We start from the raw sequence: 16,103 nt of genomic DNA on the forward strand, positions 1-16,103 counted from the left end.
TGTGTGATTTATAAGCCTTTTGAAAGGTGGGGACATAGGTATTACAGAAAATGGTGACATATCAGGACATTACCCATGTCATACACATGTTATTATACACATTTTTGTCCTGATATGTCACAAAAACAAGCACACACACACACACACACACACAGCCCCTAAACCTACCCATCACACACACACACACAGCCCCTAAACCTACCCATCACACACACACACACACACACAGCCCCTAAATCTACCCATCAAACACACACACAGCCCCTAAATCTACCCATCACACACGCACAGCCCCTAAATCTACCCATCAAACACACACACAGCCCCTAAACCTACCCATCACACACACACACACACACACACACACACAGCCCCTAACCCATCGGTGAGTTTATTTGAGTGATGTTGTTGAGCTCATGTAGCTGGCTGCGGTTCTTCTTCTGTGGTTTCCTCGCCGTCCTCTTCAACACCGCTGGATGACCGCTGACTCCGCCCTAACGTTCCTCCGGAGAACTGCACGCCCTTTAAAGGTTTCTGTGACAGAGAAGAAGAAAAAAAACATATTACAAGCTTTAAAGTCACTAAGACATTTGCTGCGTCCCAATTCGCCTACTTATACTACGTCCTAAAAGTATATACTTTTTAGTGTGTAGCAGAAAAGTATGCAAGCTTCGGGACATACTACTTCGCCATCTTTAACAGACTCTGACGCTTAGTTACGTGCATCCCGTCACCGTTTAACTGCCCTTTCAATCATCGTCAGATTCGTCACAGTTCAAATCCTCCACATTCAGTTTAATCTCCTGCCGTATCGGAGAGAAATGTAGCCGCTCGTTGATCTGCCGTGTGTGGGTCTTTAATGCAGAGACTCTCCTCATGTATTTGCAATATAATGATGCATTTAAAAGTTAATGGCCAAACGTGTCATTACAAAAGTTCACAATGCTGCTGCAGGTGAAATATAATGTGGACAACACTGAATAAATATATATTTTTGTCAGGTTAAATATTGATAGTTGGTCACTCAAACCCCTTTATCTAAACTTCTCTACTTAACCGTCGAACTCGCACATCCGCCATGTTTGTAGTTTTTAACGCTTTTTATCCGCGTTTGTGGTTCTAGTCGAATCCCATTCACCTCACAATGGGTTGTGGGTAATATCAGCCGTTAGAGTGCCCATCGATCCGCACTTCGAATTCGGACCGGAAACAGTAAACCATCCGGGAATCTTTGGAATACTCTTTTCAACATACTACGATTTGGGACATACTAATTCTATTTTCGAATACTATTTAGGATGGATAGTATGCGAATTGGGACGCAGGGATTTTCTTTGGAAACAAGGAGGATGGGGACTTGTTTCTATCAGCCAATTGTTGGTTGGATGTGGAGATGTGGGCGTGGCTCTGATTAGGAGGCGGGGCTAAACACAGGCTTTCAGTAGATATAAGAAAGGGGCGGTGTTTAAGTGGACTAAATGATCTGAGTTTTTATAGATGTTTTAATGAAACCAAAATTATGAGAAGAAACACGCATGGATGAATCACAATAGAATGCATTTACGAAATAGTGTGAATTATCATTTCACGATGCCCAATTTAAAATGGTTCACTTTGCCACCGTTTACTTATTTGTCATTCCAAAACCCACATGACTTAATTTCTTTCATGTAGTACAAAAATAGCTTTGTGAGCATCCTTCAAAATGTCTTTTTTGATGGAAAATGGGAAAAAAATTAAGATTAAAGTTAAAACTGTTAACCCTCTTGGGCTCAGACCTGTTTACTGGCCTCTCCTCGTGGATAGCGTGCGATGTCGTCTCTCCATCGCTTAGCTTTTTCCCAGTCGTCTTCCCAGAGATCCCTCCTGTAGTCAGATTTCTGCGTTATGATTCGCTGGTAGATCTCCTGGTTTTCGTGAGTCACCTGTAGAAGCTTCTCCTTCCTTGTCTGTGCGTTCAGACTGTAAAACAGATATTGAGAGAGAGATAGATATTATAAGTAAGGGTTAATGTCCACCCAGCCGGTGGTTATCTCAGAATAAACCCCTCCAGAGTGATCAGGACCCCGAGGCGAAGCGGAGCGTCACTCTGAAGGGGTTTATTCTGCGATAACAACCGGCTGGGTGGACATTATCCCGCTTATTACACGGCTACTAGTCTCAAATAAATTAATTATTAGACACTTGTCTTGAGATTAAATATTTTATTAGCTCTTACGCAAAGCTTCCGCGAAGAAAAACAGTTCCAACCTGCTTTAAGCCTTTATCTATTGCTGCTAAATGTTGAGAATGAATGCTGAAAGGGTAAGTTCAGCCAAAGATGAAACCAAGCCTATGATTTACTCACCCTCAGGTCATTATAGGTGTTTATGACATTCTTCTGTCAGACAAATACAATCAGAGTTATATTTAAAAAGTCCAGGCTAACGTTAATCCCAGCAGTAGTTGTGTTTGAAGTCCATAAAAATGCAGCTGTCCGTCAAATAACGTGCTCCACACGACTCCGATGGGTTAATAGAGCCTTCTGATTCCAATCGATGCGTTTGTGTAAGAAAAATATCCATATTAAAAACATTATAAAGGAAACCTGCCTTGAAGTCTTCCATTGTAACCCACCATAGACCGTAAAAAAATATGGACGACTCGACATCATCCGTTTCCGCTTGGCAGATTTGAAGCTTTCAGGCGCCCTTGCACGGCGCGGACATCTTGGGACCGAGTCTGCGCAGTAGCGATTTCGGGACCGGAGTTGCGCAGTAGAGCGCAGGAAGTAGAGCAGGAAGTACAGCTGCGATATCAAAAGCCCGCCCACACTCTCGCAGATGCAGAACAATTAATAATGTTGGTGTGAAATAAACAGTTATGGAAATGTAGAAATTAAAGCTAAAGCTCTAATCTGCTCCCAAAAATGTCGAAAAAAGTCCGTTAGTGCCTCAGTGAGAACCTCACTCAGAGAAGCCGTCAGTCTCAGCTGTCAATCATGACGTCACACCCCCCGTTTTTATAGCATCATATAACTAACTCAAAGTAAACTTATTTTAAAAACGAACACCTGAAATGAAATCATCGTGATGATAACTGCCTTCAGTGACATAAACTAACTTTGGGGAAACATTTTTGAAGTGTAATTTTATTATTTAGTTTGCCTCGCGTCCATTAGAAATCACAGAGGGGCGGCTATACTGGGACCGGTCACCGGGGGGCGATCGAGGCGCGAAAGCTTCAGTAAATGAGAGGGAGACTGCAGGCTTGTAACCCACGGCTGTTTAAGCCACAAGATGGCGCCAGCGTTAAGCACAGAAGTAGAACCGGTCAGGATAACTCGTAGTACCCGGATGAGCGGTGTGTGTTATCTGGAAATAACATACCGCTGGAATGCGCGATTGACCAATCAAGTATTTCACAGAGCCGTGTAATAAATATACATAACCACTTTTGGTGTCAAATAGCACCATATCTTTAAAGGTGCTCTATAGACCCTTTTACAGCCCACGTGATCAAAGAGTTGCGCGCGCATTTTGGCAACGGAAGTGGTGTTGTTCCCTAGTGGTTCTAACGTGTGAGCAACTCCGAAAGTTTATCAAAACGGTTTTCCAGCATCAAAATGTCTGGCTGTTCCGTTTTCGGTGCACTAATCGCTATTCCACCAATGGGCTTCAGTTTTATAGGATTCCGACAGGATCACGGCCGTTTCAGAAGAACCGGCGGAACCTGTGGCTGCAGGCGATTAAATGCATTGATTGGAGCTGGCATAAAAAAATTCATTTGTAAAACATTTACTGCACTTGAAACTTAATTATTTATAATAAACCTCCCAACATTGGCTGCCACTGGTGTGTATAATGTCCCCCCACCCCCAGATTATCATATCAATAATCACAGTACTTATCAACTTCATTTGTAATGATTTTATTTATAGTTAAATTGCAAAATAACCATCTGAGAAATGTATGCAAGCAACATAGTTGCTATTAAAGTACTAATCAATAACAACATAAAATGTAAGGAAAAGGATAAATGTATGTCGGTGTAAAGAATAAGAATAAATGTAGAAAATTGTTTTGGACATTCTGTACATGCCCACAGACAGCGTATTCATAAGCATCCAGTGATTTATATGCTTGTCTCGGGTGTACACGCTCGGTTTCTCTACTAAATACGTATATATCCGATCACCTGGCCATCTGCTAACGTCTTCTCTCCACTCCACTATAGTACACGGATCTGGTAGCCGAATACCATTTGATAAAGTCAACTTTTTAAAATAACTTTCTCGGTTTGTGTTGCTTAATCCGCTCACGTAGCTTGACATGCTGCTGATTCTCGCCACAGTTTGTTGCCAAAATGCGCGCGCATAAGTTGCTATGTCATCATTGTATACAAACAGTAAAAGGGTCTATAGCAAGGGTTTTTAAACTGGGGTCCTCCAGAAGGATCTAAGGGGTCCCAAGAAAATTTCAAAAAATAAAAAGACAAAGCAGTAATGAATAAAGCCAATTAATTAATTAGGTTTTATTTAATTCTATAAACTATAATACTGATCTGCCAACATTGTCGCTCTATGATAAATTAAAATGAGCTGATAACATCACTGTTTTCTCCAGAGCGACTGTACAGCCAAATCTAATTCTGCTGCAGTATTATCCTGTTTAACACTGAAGCTGCTTTGACACAATCGGCATTGGAAAAGCGCGATATAAATAAACCTGATTGATTGATAATGTCTACTCCAAATGTTTCATTTCTAAATGTTTCTCTAATTTCTTGTCGGATATAAACTTTCCAGAATTGATTACGTTTGCTTTGCATCGTTCTAGTGAGTTTCTCACTATAGCCCCTTTATCTCGCTCACTGGGGTTGTAAAGCCAGAAGAACGTAAACTGCTTACATACATTTATTGTGAAAATTGCTTATACAAATCATTTTTAATTGAAAATGTTCTTCAGATTTATATAGCCAACATTAAGTATAGCCAATTTAAGTTGGGAAACGATACGTTGTATTTATAAATGTCACACTTACTATTAATCTAACAGTTAAATGTTTTTTCGTAGATAAATAATAATAATAAAAATCGATGGATAGAGGAAGGGGGTCTCTCATAAAGGTTCATCATATTTGGGGGTCCTTGTCATCATAAAGTTTGAAAACCCTGCTCTATAGCACTTTGTCAAATGGTGTTATGTAGAACCCATAACAGGTGCCATATCGCATTTGATTTCTTCCTCAATAATGGTGCTAAACGGCATCAAAAGTAGTTCTCTAGTGTGTGAAAAACCTTTAAAGGGGCTTGAAAGGTTCTTTGTAGGGCAGTGGTGCTATATAGCACCTTTATCACCCCAAAGAACTATATCTATATTTCGTTTTCATGAATTTAAACAAAAATAAATGTTAACTGAAATAAAATAAGATATAAAAATATTTTATTTTAACAATTTCTAAATAATGTTTATATATATATATACACACACACACACACTATAATTGCCAAGAGTTTTATGACGCCTGACATGCACATGAACTTTAATGCCATCCCTTTGTTGATCCGTAGGGTTTAATATGGAGTCGGCCCACCCTTTGCAGCTCTAACAGCTTCAGCTTCCATGCTGGAGCAGGAAGGGGCCGTCTCCAAGCTGTTCCCACAAAGTTGGGAGCATGAAATTGTCCAAAATGTAAGCTGAAACATTAAGTCTAACATTAAGCCAAAGCATTGTACTAAAAACGGAAAATGTATTCCTTTGCGGTATCGTTTTCAAAAACTCGCACTTTGAAAACCGTTTCTTGTAATGTTCGTGTAAAATTAGACAGCTGCAGCTCATACAGAACGCTGCTGCCAGGATTGTGAGCAGAAGCAGAAAATATGAGCATATCACACCAGTCCTCAGGTCTCTACACTGGCTTCCAGTTACACATTTAGGATCGATTTTAAAGTACTATTACTTGTTTATAAATCACTCAATGACCTAGGACCTCAATACATCGCAGATATGCTGATTAAATACAAACCCAACAGATCACTCAGATCAGCAGGATCAAGTCAGTTAGAAATACCAAGAGTTCACTCAAAGCAAGGAGAGTCTGCTTTTAGCTATTATGCCAGCCGCAGCTGAACCAGCTTCCTGAACAGATCACATGTGCTCCAACAGTAGCCACATTCAAATCCAGACTCAGAACACATCTGTTCAGCTGTGCGTTTACTGAATGAGCTCTGAGCCGCTGTACGGCCCACTGAGCGCACCCTATCTTATCTCTTTATTCTCTTTATAATTGTTTTAGTTTACCTTTGTTCTTATCTCTGGTTATTGTTTATTTTATATGTTCTTTTGAGTTAAATATGACGAGTGAAAACTGGGTTTGATGGAAATAGTAAGTTTGACAATAAGGTTTGAGTATGTGTAAATCTGTGGAGGGTATGATGAGTGAGAATGGGTTTAACAAGAAGGTTTCTGAGTAAAAATCAGGCAAGAGTGATTAAAATGGATGTTATGAACGTGTTTGAGAAAGAAATGAATGAGAGGTGTTCTAATAAAGATGGTACATGTATGTAGGCAGTAAACTGAAGAATGTTTTATTGTTATATCAGACCATTATTGTGGATCTGACCATTTTATTATCTTTACAACTGTTTTAACTATGCTTGTTTTTATTTTTAATTCGTACACATGGTTTTCTTTTTTCTCATGCTTATGTTAACTATTTTAATTAATTTCTATGTAAAGCACTTTGAATTGCCATTGGGTATGAAATGTGCTATAAATAAACTTGCCTTGCCTAATGCATACTTTTTTTTTTAGTTGAAAACGGTATAGTCTAAACGGCTCCTAAAACTATCTAAAATTAAAATTTAAACAGGTTACAATAATACAATTAAAAATATTAAAAGCTATTATAGTGCATTGATGTAAAATTGTGCATTTAAAAAAAATTGAGCACGAGTCAAACCCTTTTCAAACAAAGACCAACCACCAATCCTACCATGATAGTGTAGTAAAGGCTGTCAGCCGAACCTGAGGGATCCTATAGTATGATGGAGAATAGGTTATGTGTCCCTCAATAATTCATAAAGGCTTTGTCAACAGCGGCGCATTAATGATTCAGCCTGTCAGCGTGAGATCCGGAGATGACACGAGACGCCGCGGGAGATCAGACAACTGAAACCCAGCTCAAATAAACACCTCCTAACCAGGTCAGCGTGTTACTGTGTTAACCAGCTAAACACTGATGTCTGCGGACACACACACACACACACACACACACACACTAGTAGGGCTGTGCGATTTTGAAAAAAAATGCAATATGCAATACCTTGTTAAATAATGCGATATTCAATATGCGATGCGATATTGCTATTATTAGCGTGTAAAATCTATTTAAATGATATTATAAAAATGATTTCAAAACTGAGAATGATACTATTTATGCGTTTCATATTCTTTCTGGGAAAAGAAAGCGTCGCTACAACTTCTGAAAGTTGACCAGCAGTGTTTTAGCAAAAATTTACGTTAAAAAAAATGTGTAAGTATTTGGTAGTTTGAGTGTGTAACGAGACAGGAAACGGTCTCGGTGTGTGTGTCTGTATGTCTGTCTCTGTCTCTGTGTGTGTGTGTGTGTGTGTGTGTGTGTGTGTGTGTGTGTGTGTGTGTGTGTGTGTGTGTGTGTGTGTGTGTGTGTCAGACAGCGCGAGACTGCAAGGAGTTGTTTTTCGCAAGTCATTGCGTATAATAACTCTTTTTAACGTAACAGTCGTGTGCTCAGTCTATTCTCTGCTATGCGTCGACCTAAAACTAACACTTTTCACAATGTTGAAGTAGCCTATTAAAATCATTCAGATATTGTGTGCCATTGCGATATACATATATACATCCTAGTCGGCACTCCACTTCAGGTCCAGAAGTCCGTTATCACCAGCATTGCTTTCTCTGATCAGGTCATTCCTCTTTCCACTTCAGTCACGAATCTGGGGGTCAGAATGGAATCACAGCTTACTTTTGAAGCGCACATCAATCACCTGTGTAAGACCTCCTTCTTCCACCTCAGAAACATTGCCAAACTTCGTCCCATTCTATCACTGGCTGATGCGGAGAAGCTTGTCCATGCCTTTATCTCCTCCAGGCTGGACTACTGCAATGCGCTCCTTATTGGCATCCCTAGCAAAAATCTCCAGAGGCTGCAGTGTATTCAGAACAGCGCTGCTAGGATCCTCATGAGGGTGCGCAAATACGACCATATCACCCCCATTCTAAAATCACTCCACTGGCTTCCTGTGTCGTTCAGGATCGAGTACAAGATCTCTCTCCTTACCCACCAGTGCATCCATGGTGATGCTCCCTCCTATCTCAAGGAACTCCTCACCACACAAACAGCCACTCGTAACCTCCGCTCTGTTTCGCTGTATCGCCTCAAAACTCCCACAGCCAATCTCCGTACTATGGGAGATCGGGCCTTCTGCTCTGCAGCCCCCAGTCTGTGGAATGCTCTCCCTGACCACCTGCGGACTCCACAGACTATAGATACTTTTAAGCGTGGTCTTAAAACCCACCTTTTTAGCAGAGCTTTTAATTGACTTTTAATTGACTTGCTACTTGTTTAATTTATTTTATTTTATTTTTCGGTTTTATTTATTTATTGTTGTTGATTGTTTTGTTTTTGTTTTTAAATTCTGTAGCACTTTGAGATTTTGTTTAATATAAAGTGCATTATAAATAAAATTTATTATTATTATTATTACATATCGCGATATGTAAGTTTGCGATATTTTGATAATTTCGATATATTGCACAGCCATAACACACACACACACACACACCTGTACTGTGAGTAATGGTTCCTGTGGTCCACCAGTCCCTGAGAGCGGCTGATAGCAGCCAGTCTGCTGGCCAGGCGATGGTTGTCTCGCTCTATGATGGACATCCTTTCTTCCTGCAACTGATCACAACAAACTCATTCAACAACAGTTACAGGCATTCGACCAGCTCTGAGCAGAAGAGACACTCATACAGGTTTGGAACAACCAATGGGGACAGGATTTTCATTTTGGGGTGAACTGCCCCTTTAAGTCCTGCATCAAATTGTTTTTAATCTATTAACTGACGTATAAGTGATCCGTTGTAATAGATGTAGTAAAATTGTTAATTCATTCTTGTTTTCATATTAATGAATCAGACACCTGGACTTTCTTCAGTTTGTGTTGAATGTGCACAGGTGTTTGGATGCCCTTGGTGTCGACCACAGGTTTGGCCTCTCTCACCTGAGAAAGACAGAGAGAGAAAATCACCATATACTGTACACACACACATATACATACTATATATATATATATATATATATATATATATATATATATATATATATATATATATATATATATATATATATATATATATATATATATATATACACACACACACAATATACACACACACTCACCCTCACTCCCACACATATACAAACTTGCACATGCTTACACACACACACACACACACACGCCAAAGCAGGATTATTATTTAACTACAACCCAATTTTTGAAAGAAAATAAGCATTAACTGAAATAAAATCAAATTGATTAAAATTTCAGTTATAGCCAACATTACTCGTTTTAATTTAGTTAAACTGGAAGAACTAAAAAAAACTAATAAACATGCTAATAAACCAACACTATGGCTGACCTTGCCGCGGTGGTCCTCGTATCGCGTGAGGTCCCATCGGCGCTGCAGGAAGCGGTTGGTCGCGGGCGTCAGAGGCTGGTAGGACCGGTGCATCACTTCGGTTTATCCGCTGCTGTTCCTCTGCGGGCCCTTTATAAAACGGACACTTCTGGTCCTTGATTCTGATTGGTCAACAACGGTGTCATATTTAAAGGTTTGTGCATCATCCCTAGCAACCCCCCGTAGCAACATAAACATGTGTTTTTGTTGGTAAAAACTTACAGAATGTTTAAAAGTAAATTTTAATCTGCTGCATGATAGTCGATGAGTGATTTGAGGAAGCCCTTCGGGGGGGGGGGGTAGTATTTATTTATTTATTTATTTATTTATTTATTTATTTATTTATTTATTTGATAAATAAACTACTACACAATCGTTACTCGAGATGTTAAGGCATATTTAAGATGGTTAAAATATACCGCCAGTTCAATGTATTGTTATATTAGCAGAAGTTAGTGTTTATTAATTATAGAGTACATGTGACCCTCTGCTGGCTTAACACGTCAATCATTCCTTTAATTGTGAGGCCACGCCCCTTCCATGTAGCCTCGATCGTCGCGATGCAGCTCCTAAAACTACAGTTTTCCTGATGCAGGTAAATAAATAACCTAGGTGTGTGTGTGTTTACGATTAATTGAATTAGAAAATGTCTTTATTTAAGCTCCATCAGATGATTACACCTAAGAATTTTGATGTTTATGGTCAGGTACTACGATTGATTTTAGCGGAAGGATGCCATTCAATGATTGTACGTAAAAACAAGTAACATTTTGATATGTATAAAGTCACAATGGGATCAAAACTGACAAATCTTTTCTTTTCTTTTTTTATGGATTGCAGTGAATTACAATTGTTGTTGTTGTTTTTTTATCCATGTGCCTTGTAATCCTCAATCAAAATAACTTCCCCTATCTTTTGCGGGACATCTCGTCTGCGTCCGAATTAAAACGCATAGGCTCTTAAGTAGGTACTTATTTTGAACAACTAATTACTTCACAGTGCTAAATAAGTAGGGCCTATTTCGGATGTTTCTTGTCTCTGATGACGGGGCACCCTGTCAACAACAACCATCCAATCAATTGCCCACAAACAAAATTACATTTGTTCTTGTTCGAGAAGCGGTTGCAGTGACAAATCAGGTCCTACCTCGAAATCGGGTTTGAATTAGCACACCAAACCGGTGGTGGTTGAGGAGAGACCCCTGACATGAGTGTAAAGCGCTTTGGGTGTACAGTAGTACATATGAAAGCACTATATAAATGCCTCATTCATTCATTTATTCATTCAAATGACCAAATTGGGTGAAATTACTTTTAATGTACTCAGTCAAGCACCTGATTTAATTTCCTACAAAATCATGTTATGATAAATGCTGAAGTATTAATGACCATTGATGCCTGTATTTGTTAGCTTATGTACTGGCAAAGCATACAGATACCCGAATTAGCCTGATAGCTTAATACATGCATTTGCTCTTGTCCTATATGTATTCACCACCATCTTTAAATGCAATTACACATTAAATTAAAGCTGCACTATGTAATTTTTCCATCCACTAGAGGTCACCTAAGCAATTTTCTCCCAATTTACAAATAGTTGGACACATTTGGGATATTGTAGGTACTCAACTGAACAAAATATATAACAGCGGCCTAGTGGTTTTTGGATATTTTACTGCAAAAATACTACATAGTGCACCTTTTGAGTCTTAAATGTCCAAATATTTAATTTAAAAGTAATGTAATGATATTGAATTATTCACTTAATTGGCTATTATAAATAATTATTAATTAACAGTTAATCAAGTGAAAGAAACTAGTTTGTTTTATAATGCATTTAGTAACCTGTATATATTTTAAATTAATATTCTTCATATGTACTTAGTATAATCATTAACTGATAGTTGATAGAGACCCAATTTCGAGGAAGGACCAAATTTGTCATGACACTGACATGGTGATAAGTTGGGTCTGCTCTACCACAATAAGATTGATTTGCTCCCGTTACACATTTGATGAGATGTAGACAAAAGTCATGGCACACTCTAAAAATACTGGATTAAAAACAACCAAGTTGGGTTAAAAATGGACTAAACCAGCAACTGGGCTGTTTTTACCCAACGGTTGGGTTAAATGTTGCTTAAGACAACAATCACTGGGTTAAAACAAGCCAATCGCTGGGTTAAAACAACCCAATTGCTGGGTTAAAACAACCTAATTGCTGGGTTAGTCCATTTTCAACCCAACTTGGGTTGTTTTTAGTCCAGCATTTTTAGAGTGCATAAACTGGTTTTGATGGGATATCCCAGACGGCATCTGTTTGAATAAACATTGAATTTATACTGTAAACTAAATGTTGTATGTGGTGCTCACTTAAAAACGTTGGGTTAAAAATAACCCAACACGTAACCCAACTGTGGGTTGGTATAGCACCTTCCCAACGTTGGGTTATTTTAACCCAATGCATTGGGTTACAAAACAGTTGGGTTAAAAGTAACCCAACAGTTGAGTTAAATTTTTATTTTTATTCAAGCCATTATTTTAATAAATAAAATACCCATTGTTTTCAAATACAGATTTTTTTATTTGTATAAAACAATACATGTGCTTTAAAATATATATTTTAAATGTCAAACTAAATATTGGGGAGTAAATATTTATTGTAAATATACATAAATGTGTAAATATTAAATTCAAAATACACAGCACACATAATACACAAAAATGTACATAAGGTAAACATACATAAAAGGTGTACATACAAAACAAAAATTAAAAATGAACACAACAAATATTAAATTAAAAACCTATACAAATATGGACAGAATACACAAATTCATAATATTAAATTCTTCCAGAAATAAACAACTTTATTAAAAAATCTACATTGTACACTGTATGCTTTTATGTGTTGTTAACATATCTTAAGTAGCAAAACAAATACAAATTATGATAATCAAAGTTTTTAATGAGGCAGCAAAATATATATTCAAGTTTGCATGCTACAAAATCTCCCAAATGGGGCAGAGGTCTTTGGATAGTTCATGTCATAAATAAATAAAAAATCTGAAACATACAGCCAGTGCTTGAAATAAGGTCTTCTGTTCAACTGCCTCCACAATGAAAATGAAAAAAATCAGCGAGGTCTCTTTGTCACCAAGCATCGTCATGTGGATCCTGGCTTGTCTCACTGTTCAGCTAATGCTGCATGTTAGTTCCAACCTTAAAAGAATTAAAAAAAGTTCAGTTTGCTTGCACTGTAACAACATCAGCAGTGTTAAATTACGTAAAAGTTACAATGAAGCAGTGTTGTACTGAATTAAACAAATTGTCACTAATTAGTCATTACATCTGCTGTTCATTTTTCACCAATCAACATACTAATCCTCATGCTGTTTCAAACCTGTAAGACTTCGGTTCATCTTCGGAACACAGAAAGGCCAAGAAAGGCAGTAAAGATATTAATGTAATCTATGTGACTCCAGTAATTCAACCTCAGTTTTATGAAGTGACAAGCGTATATTCTATCCCTTAACCATAATTTACCACTTTATTTACAAAACATTAATCTCAACACATGTTCACGAGAGCCCCTAGACGCATGCGTGTTGTGTTGAAAAGAGAGCAAATGTTGTTGTGTTTTTTTTTGTGTTGTTGTTGCAAAAAGCACTCGTGTCGCTTCATAAAACTGAGGTTAGACCACTTGAATCCCATGGATTACTTTAATACTGTCTGTCCTGGGTCTTAAAGTGGTAGTTGCGTAGGTAGTCAATGGAGGGACAGAAACCTCGCAGATTTCTTCAACATTTGTGTTTCAAAGAACAACGAAAGTCTTACAACAACACGAGGGTAATTCATGAGATAGTTTACCCAAAAAAGAAAATGACTCCGTGATTTACTCACCCTCAAGCCAACCTAGGTGTGTATGACATTCTTCTTTCAGACAAAAACAATCTGAGTTATATTAATAAATATCCTGGCTCTTCAAAGCTTTATAATGGAAGCCCATAATTTAAAGTGCAAAAATGCATCCATCCATTATAAAAGTGCTTCACACGGCTCCGGAGATTAATAAGAACCCATTGAAGTGAATTGATGGGATTGTGTAAGGAAAATATCCATATTTACCACGTTATAAAGTAAAATATCTAGCTTCCAATGGACCGCATTAAGTATTCAACTTCTGAAAAAAGCGTAACTGCTGTGAGAATAACGTCGGACGTAGCGTAAAAAAGCGTAAATACCGAGACGATTAAGTTGAACGTAGCGTAAGCGTTTTGAATTGCGAGAGGCGTTACACTTTCTTTGTAAGTTGAATAAGGAAGGCTGTCTGTCGAAAATTTTTATTTTAGTCTATAAAGTTTTAAATATGGATATTTTTTCTACAAAAACCCATCGATTCACCTCAGAAGGCCCTTATTAACCTCATGGAGCCTTATGGATTACTTTCATAATGGATGGATGCACTTTTTTGGGCTTCAAATTTTGACCATTATAATGCTTGGATTAGTCAGGACATTTATTAATAACTGATTGTGTTCGCCTGAAAGAAGAATGTCATATACACCTAGGATGACTTGAGGGTGAGTACATTATGGGATATTTTTTGGGTGAACTATTGGATAATCTATTAACAAGCAAAATCACTAAAGGAAATAATAAATGGATGCACTTTATCAAAGCTAATTTGATAGTGTTGCTTTTACTTACAGGCTGATGGGTGAATGTAATTAAGCTTCTCTTCATTTCAGCATATGTTGGACACACCATGTTGTCCATTTGTAAGGTATGACGATGATGGCAGGATGGCAGGAAAGGTTTTAAAGGCAATTTCTCCATGATCATCTTTGAAAGACAAGTTAACAGAAAAAGAGAAAAAAACAGTTTTCACCTATACCAAATGTGTGGACCTGATTTCATATGCACTTAGACACAACCAAAACAACTTATTGAAATTAAAACATACTGTATGAAAATGAGAGAAGACAGCTGAAAATAATAATAATAAACTGGTTGTTTCCCAAATAACCTGGTTCTGTAGTAGCCCCTGCACTGCACATTGGCCTATCTAATGTTATTCAACTTACCAGCTTGTTAGTAGAGACTCCAAACCCGGAAATGTGTGTCAGATATGGAAGACATCGCACTTGTGTACTATTGGTGATACTCCAGGACCAGGAGTCGAGAACCACTGAGATCCAATCCTTCCTCTGCATTAGAATGAAGCAGGGGAAAATAACCAGAAAAGTATATAAGTCTTTAAAAAATAATTGTGTGCAACTTGTTTCAATATCGTACTCACCTTTAATTAAATGGCAGAGGTTCAACTGTTCTAGTCTTTGCTTCACAAATGAATCCATTGGTCTACAACACAGGTATATAACACATTTAGTACAACATATTTAAAATATAGGCAAAAACTGTCATAGCTTCATAAGAAAACGTACTTTAGTTGTATGATTTAGCTACTCCTGTAATACGTTTAATAGTAACATGCATAATATATATTCATATGACAACATTCATTATGAATATAGGCCTACCACATTTCTGCCAAATTATCATAGTTGCAGTTTGTGTTAACTTACTACGGTAAAACTAGGTAATTTGTGGGTTGGAAAACATTCTAACTGTCGTGAACTAACGTTACAACGTTAGCACAATATTTCAGTTTTCTGCGTCAATGCTGTTGTGAATATCTGCACTCATTCATCTCACAACAGATATTTAGAGTAGTAAGTTATACTGTTGGATATTCGGCGAATTCAAACGCTTCTCCCTGGATCTCACAGCGCTGCTGTGGTGTCGTGTGACCGGGTCTGAGCGGGTCTGAGCTCGCGCTGCACGGGCCGAGCTGATAATGCTCCGCGCGGCTTTAGATAGTGATTTCAGACCAGGCATAAGTTACTTACTTTCTTTATCGCCGTATTAAGTTTCTAAATAGGTACACTAGAATAATGTTTTTACTTTATTACTGCTAGCGAGCTAACTGGGATAGCTATGGTTTATTTTTCCAGAGAGCATTAACGGGATTTTTTAAAATAAAATTCAGTTTTCGACTATACCCAACGTTTCAGTACACAACACATAATGTTATAAGAGTTGTATTCCTAAAAAAATGACATGTCTTACCTTTCATTTCATAATCAGGCTGCAGCAGCGTCTTCTGTTGGAGGTAACTCGTTTGCCGTTAAAATTTGAACCGTCACTGGGGAAACCATATTTAACCCAACGGCCGGGTTATTACTAAAAATAACCCAACGATGTTAAAATAACCCAACGTTTTGCAAAATAACCCAACATATTGACCCAACATGTGTAACCCAACGGTTGGGTTAAAAAAATAACCCAACGTTTTTTACTGTGTGGAGACTGGGGCAAGTTGTCACATGTGATTTTG

General features: G+C 37.9%; 1 protein-coding gene and 1 long non-coding RNA gene across 3 annotated transcripts; both read right to left on the reverse strand.

Moving 5' to 3' along the window:
- Nucleotides 1-350: 350 nt before the first annotated feature.
- Nucleotides 351-9,775, reverse strand: si:ch211-284k5.2 (sperm axonemal maintenance protein CFAP97D1). Of its 2 annotated transcripts, XM_067437204.1 has the most exons (5): nt 9,666-9,767; nt 9,167-9,247; nt 8,807-8,925; nt 1,779-1,962; nt 351-534 (listed from the first exon to the last, which is right to left on the reverse strand). In XM_067437204.1, exons 1-5 carry the CDS (start codon nt 9,756-9,758, stop codon nt 415-417), a joined length of 597 nt encoding a protein of 198 aa, XP_067293305.1. In that variant the 5' UTR covers nt 9,759-9,767; the 3' UTR covers nt 351-414. The 2 variants fall into 2 exon arrangements, with proteins under 2 accessions (XP_067293305.1, XP_067293306.1); XM_067437205.1 differs by lacking the exon at nt 9,167-9,247 and having other exon boundaries at nt 9,666-9,775.
- Nucleotides 9,776-12,612: 2,837 nt separating this feature from the next.
- LOC137065244 (uncharacterized) lies at nt 12,613-15,884 on the reverse strand. The gene is made up of 5 exons (XR_010901604.1): nt 15,836-15,884; nt 15,006-15,067; nt 14,791-14,913; nt 14,414-14,548; nt 12,613-12,925 (listed from the first exon to the last, which is right to left on the reverse strand). It is a non-coding gene; the product is annotated as an uncharacterized lncRNA (long non-coding RNA).
- Between the last annotated feature and the right edge of the window lie 219 nt (nt 15,885-16,103).

The sequence above is a fragment of the Pseudorasbora parva genome, chromosome 25 (genome assembly GCF_024679245.1).
Source record: "Pseudorasbora parva isolate DD20220531a chromosome 25, ASM2467924v1, whole genome shotgun sequence".
Classification (NCBI taxonomy): Eukaryota; Metazoa; Chordata; class Actinopteri; order Cypriniformes; family Gobionidae; genus Pseudorasbora; species Pseudorasbora parva.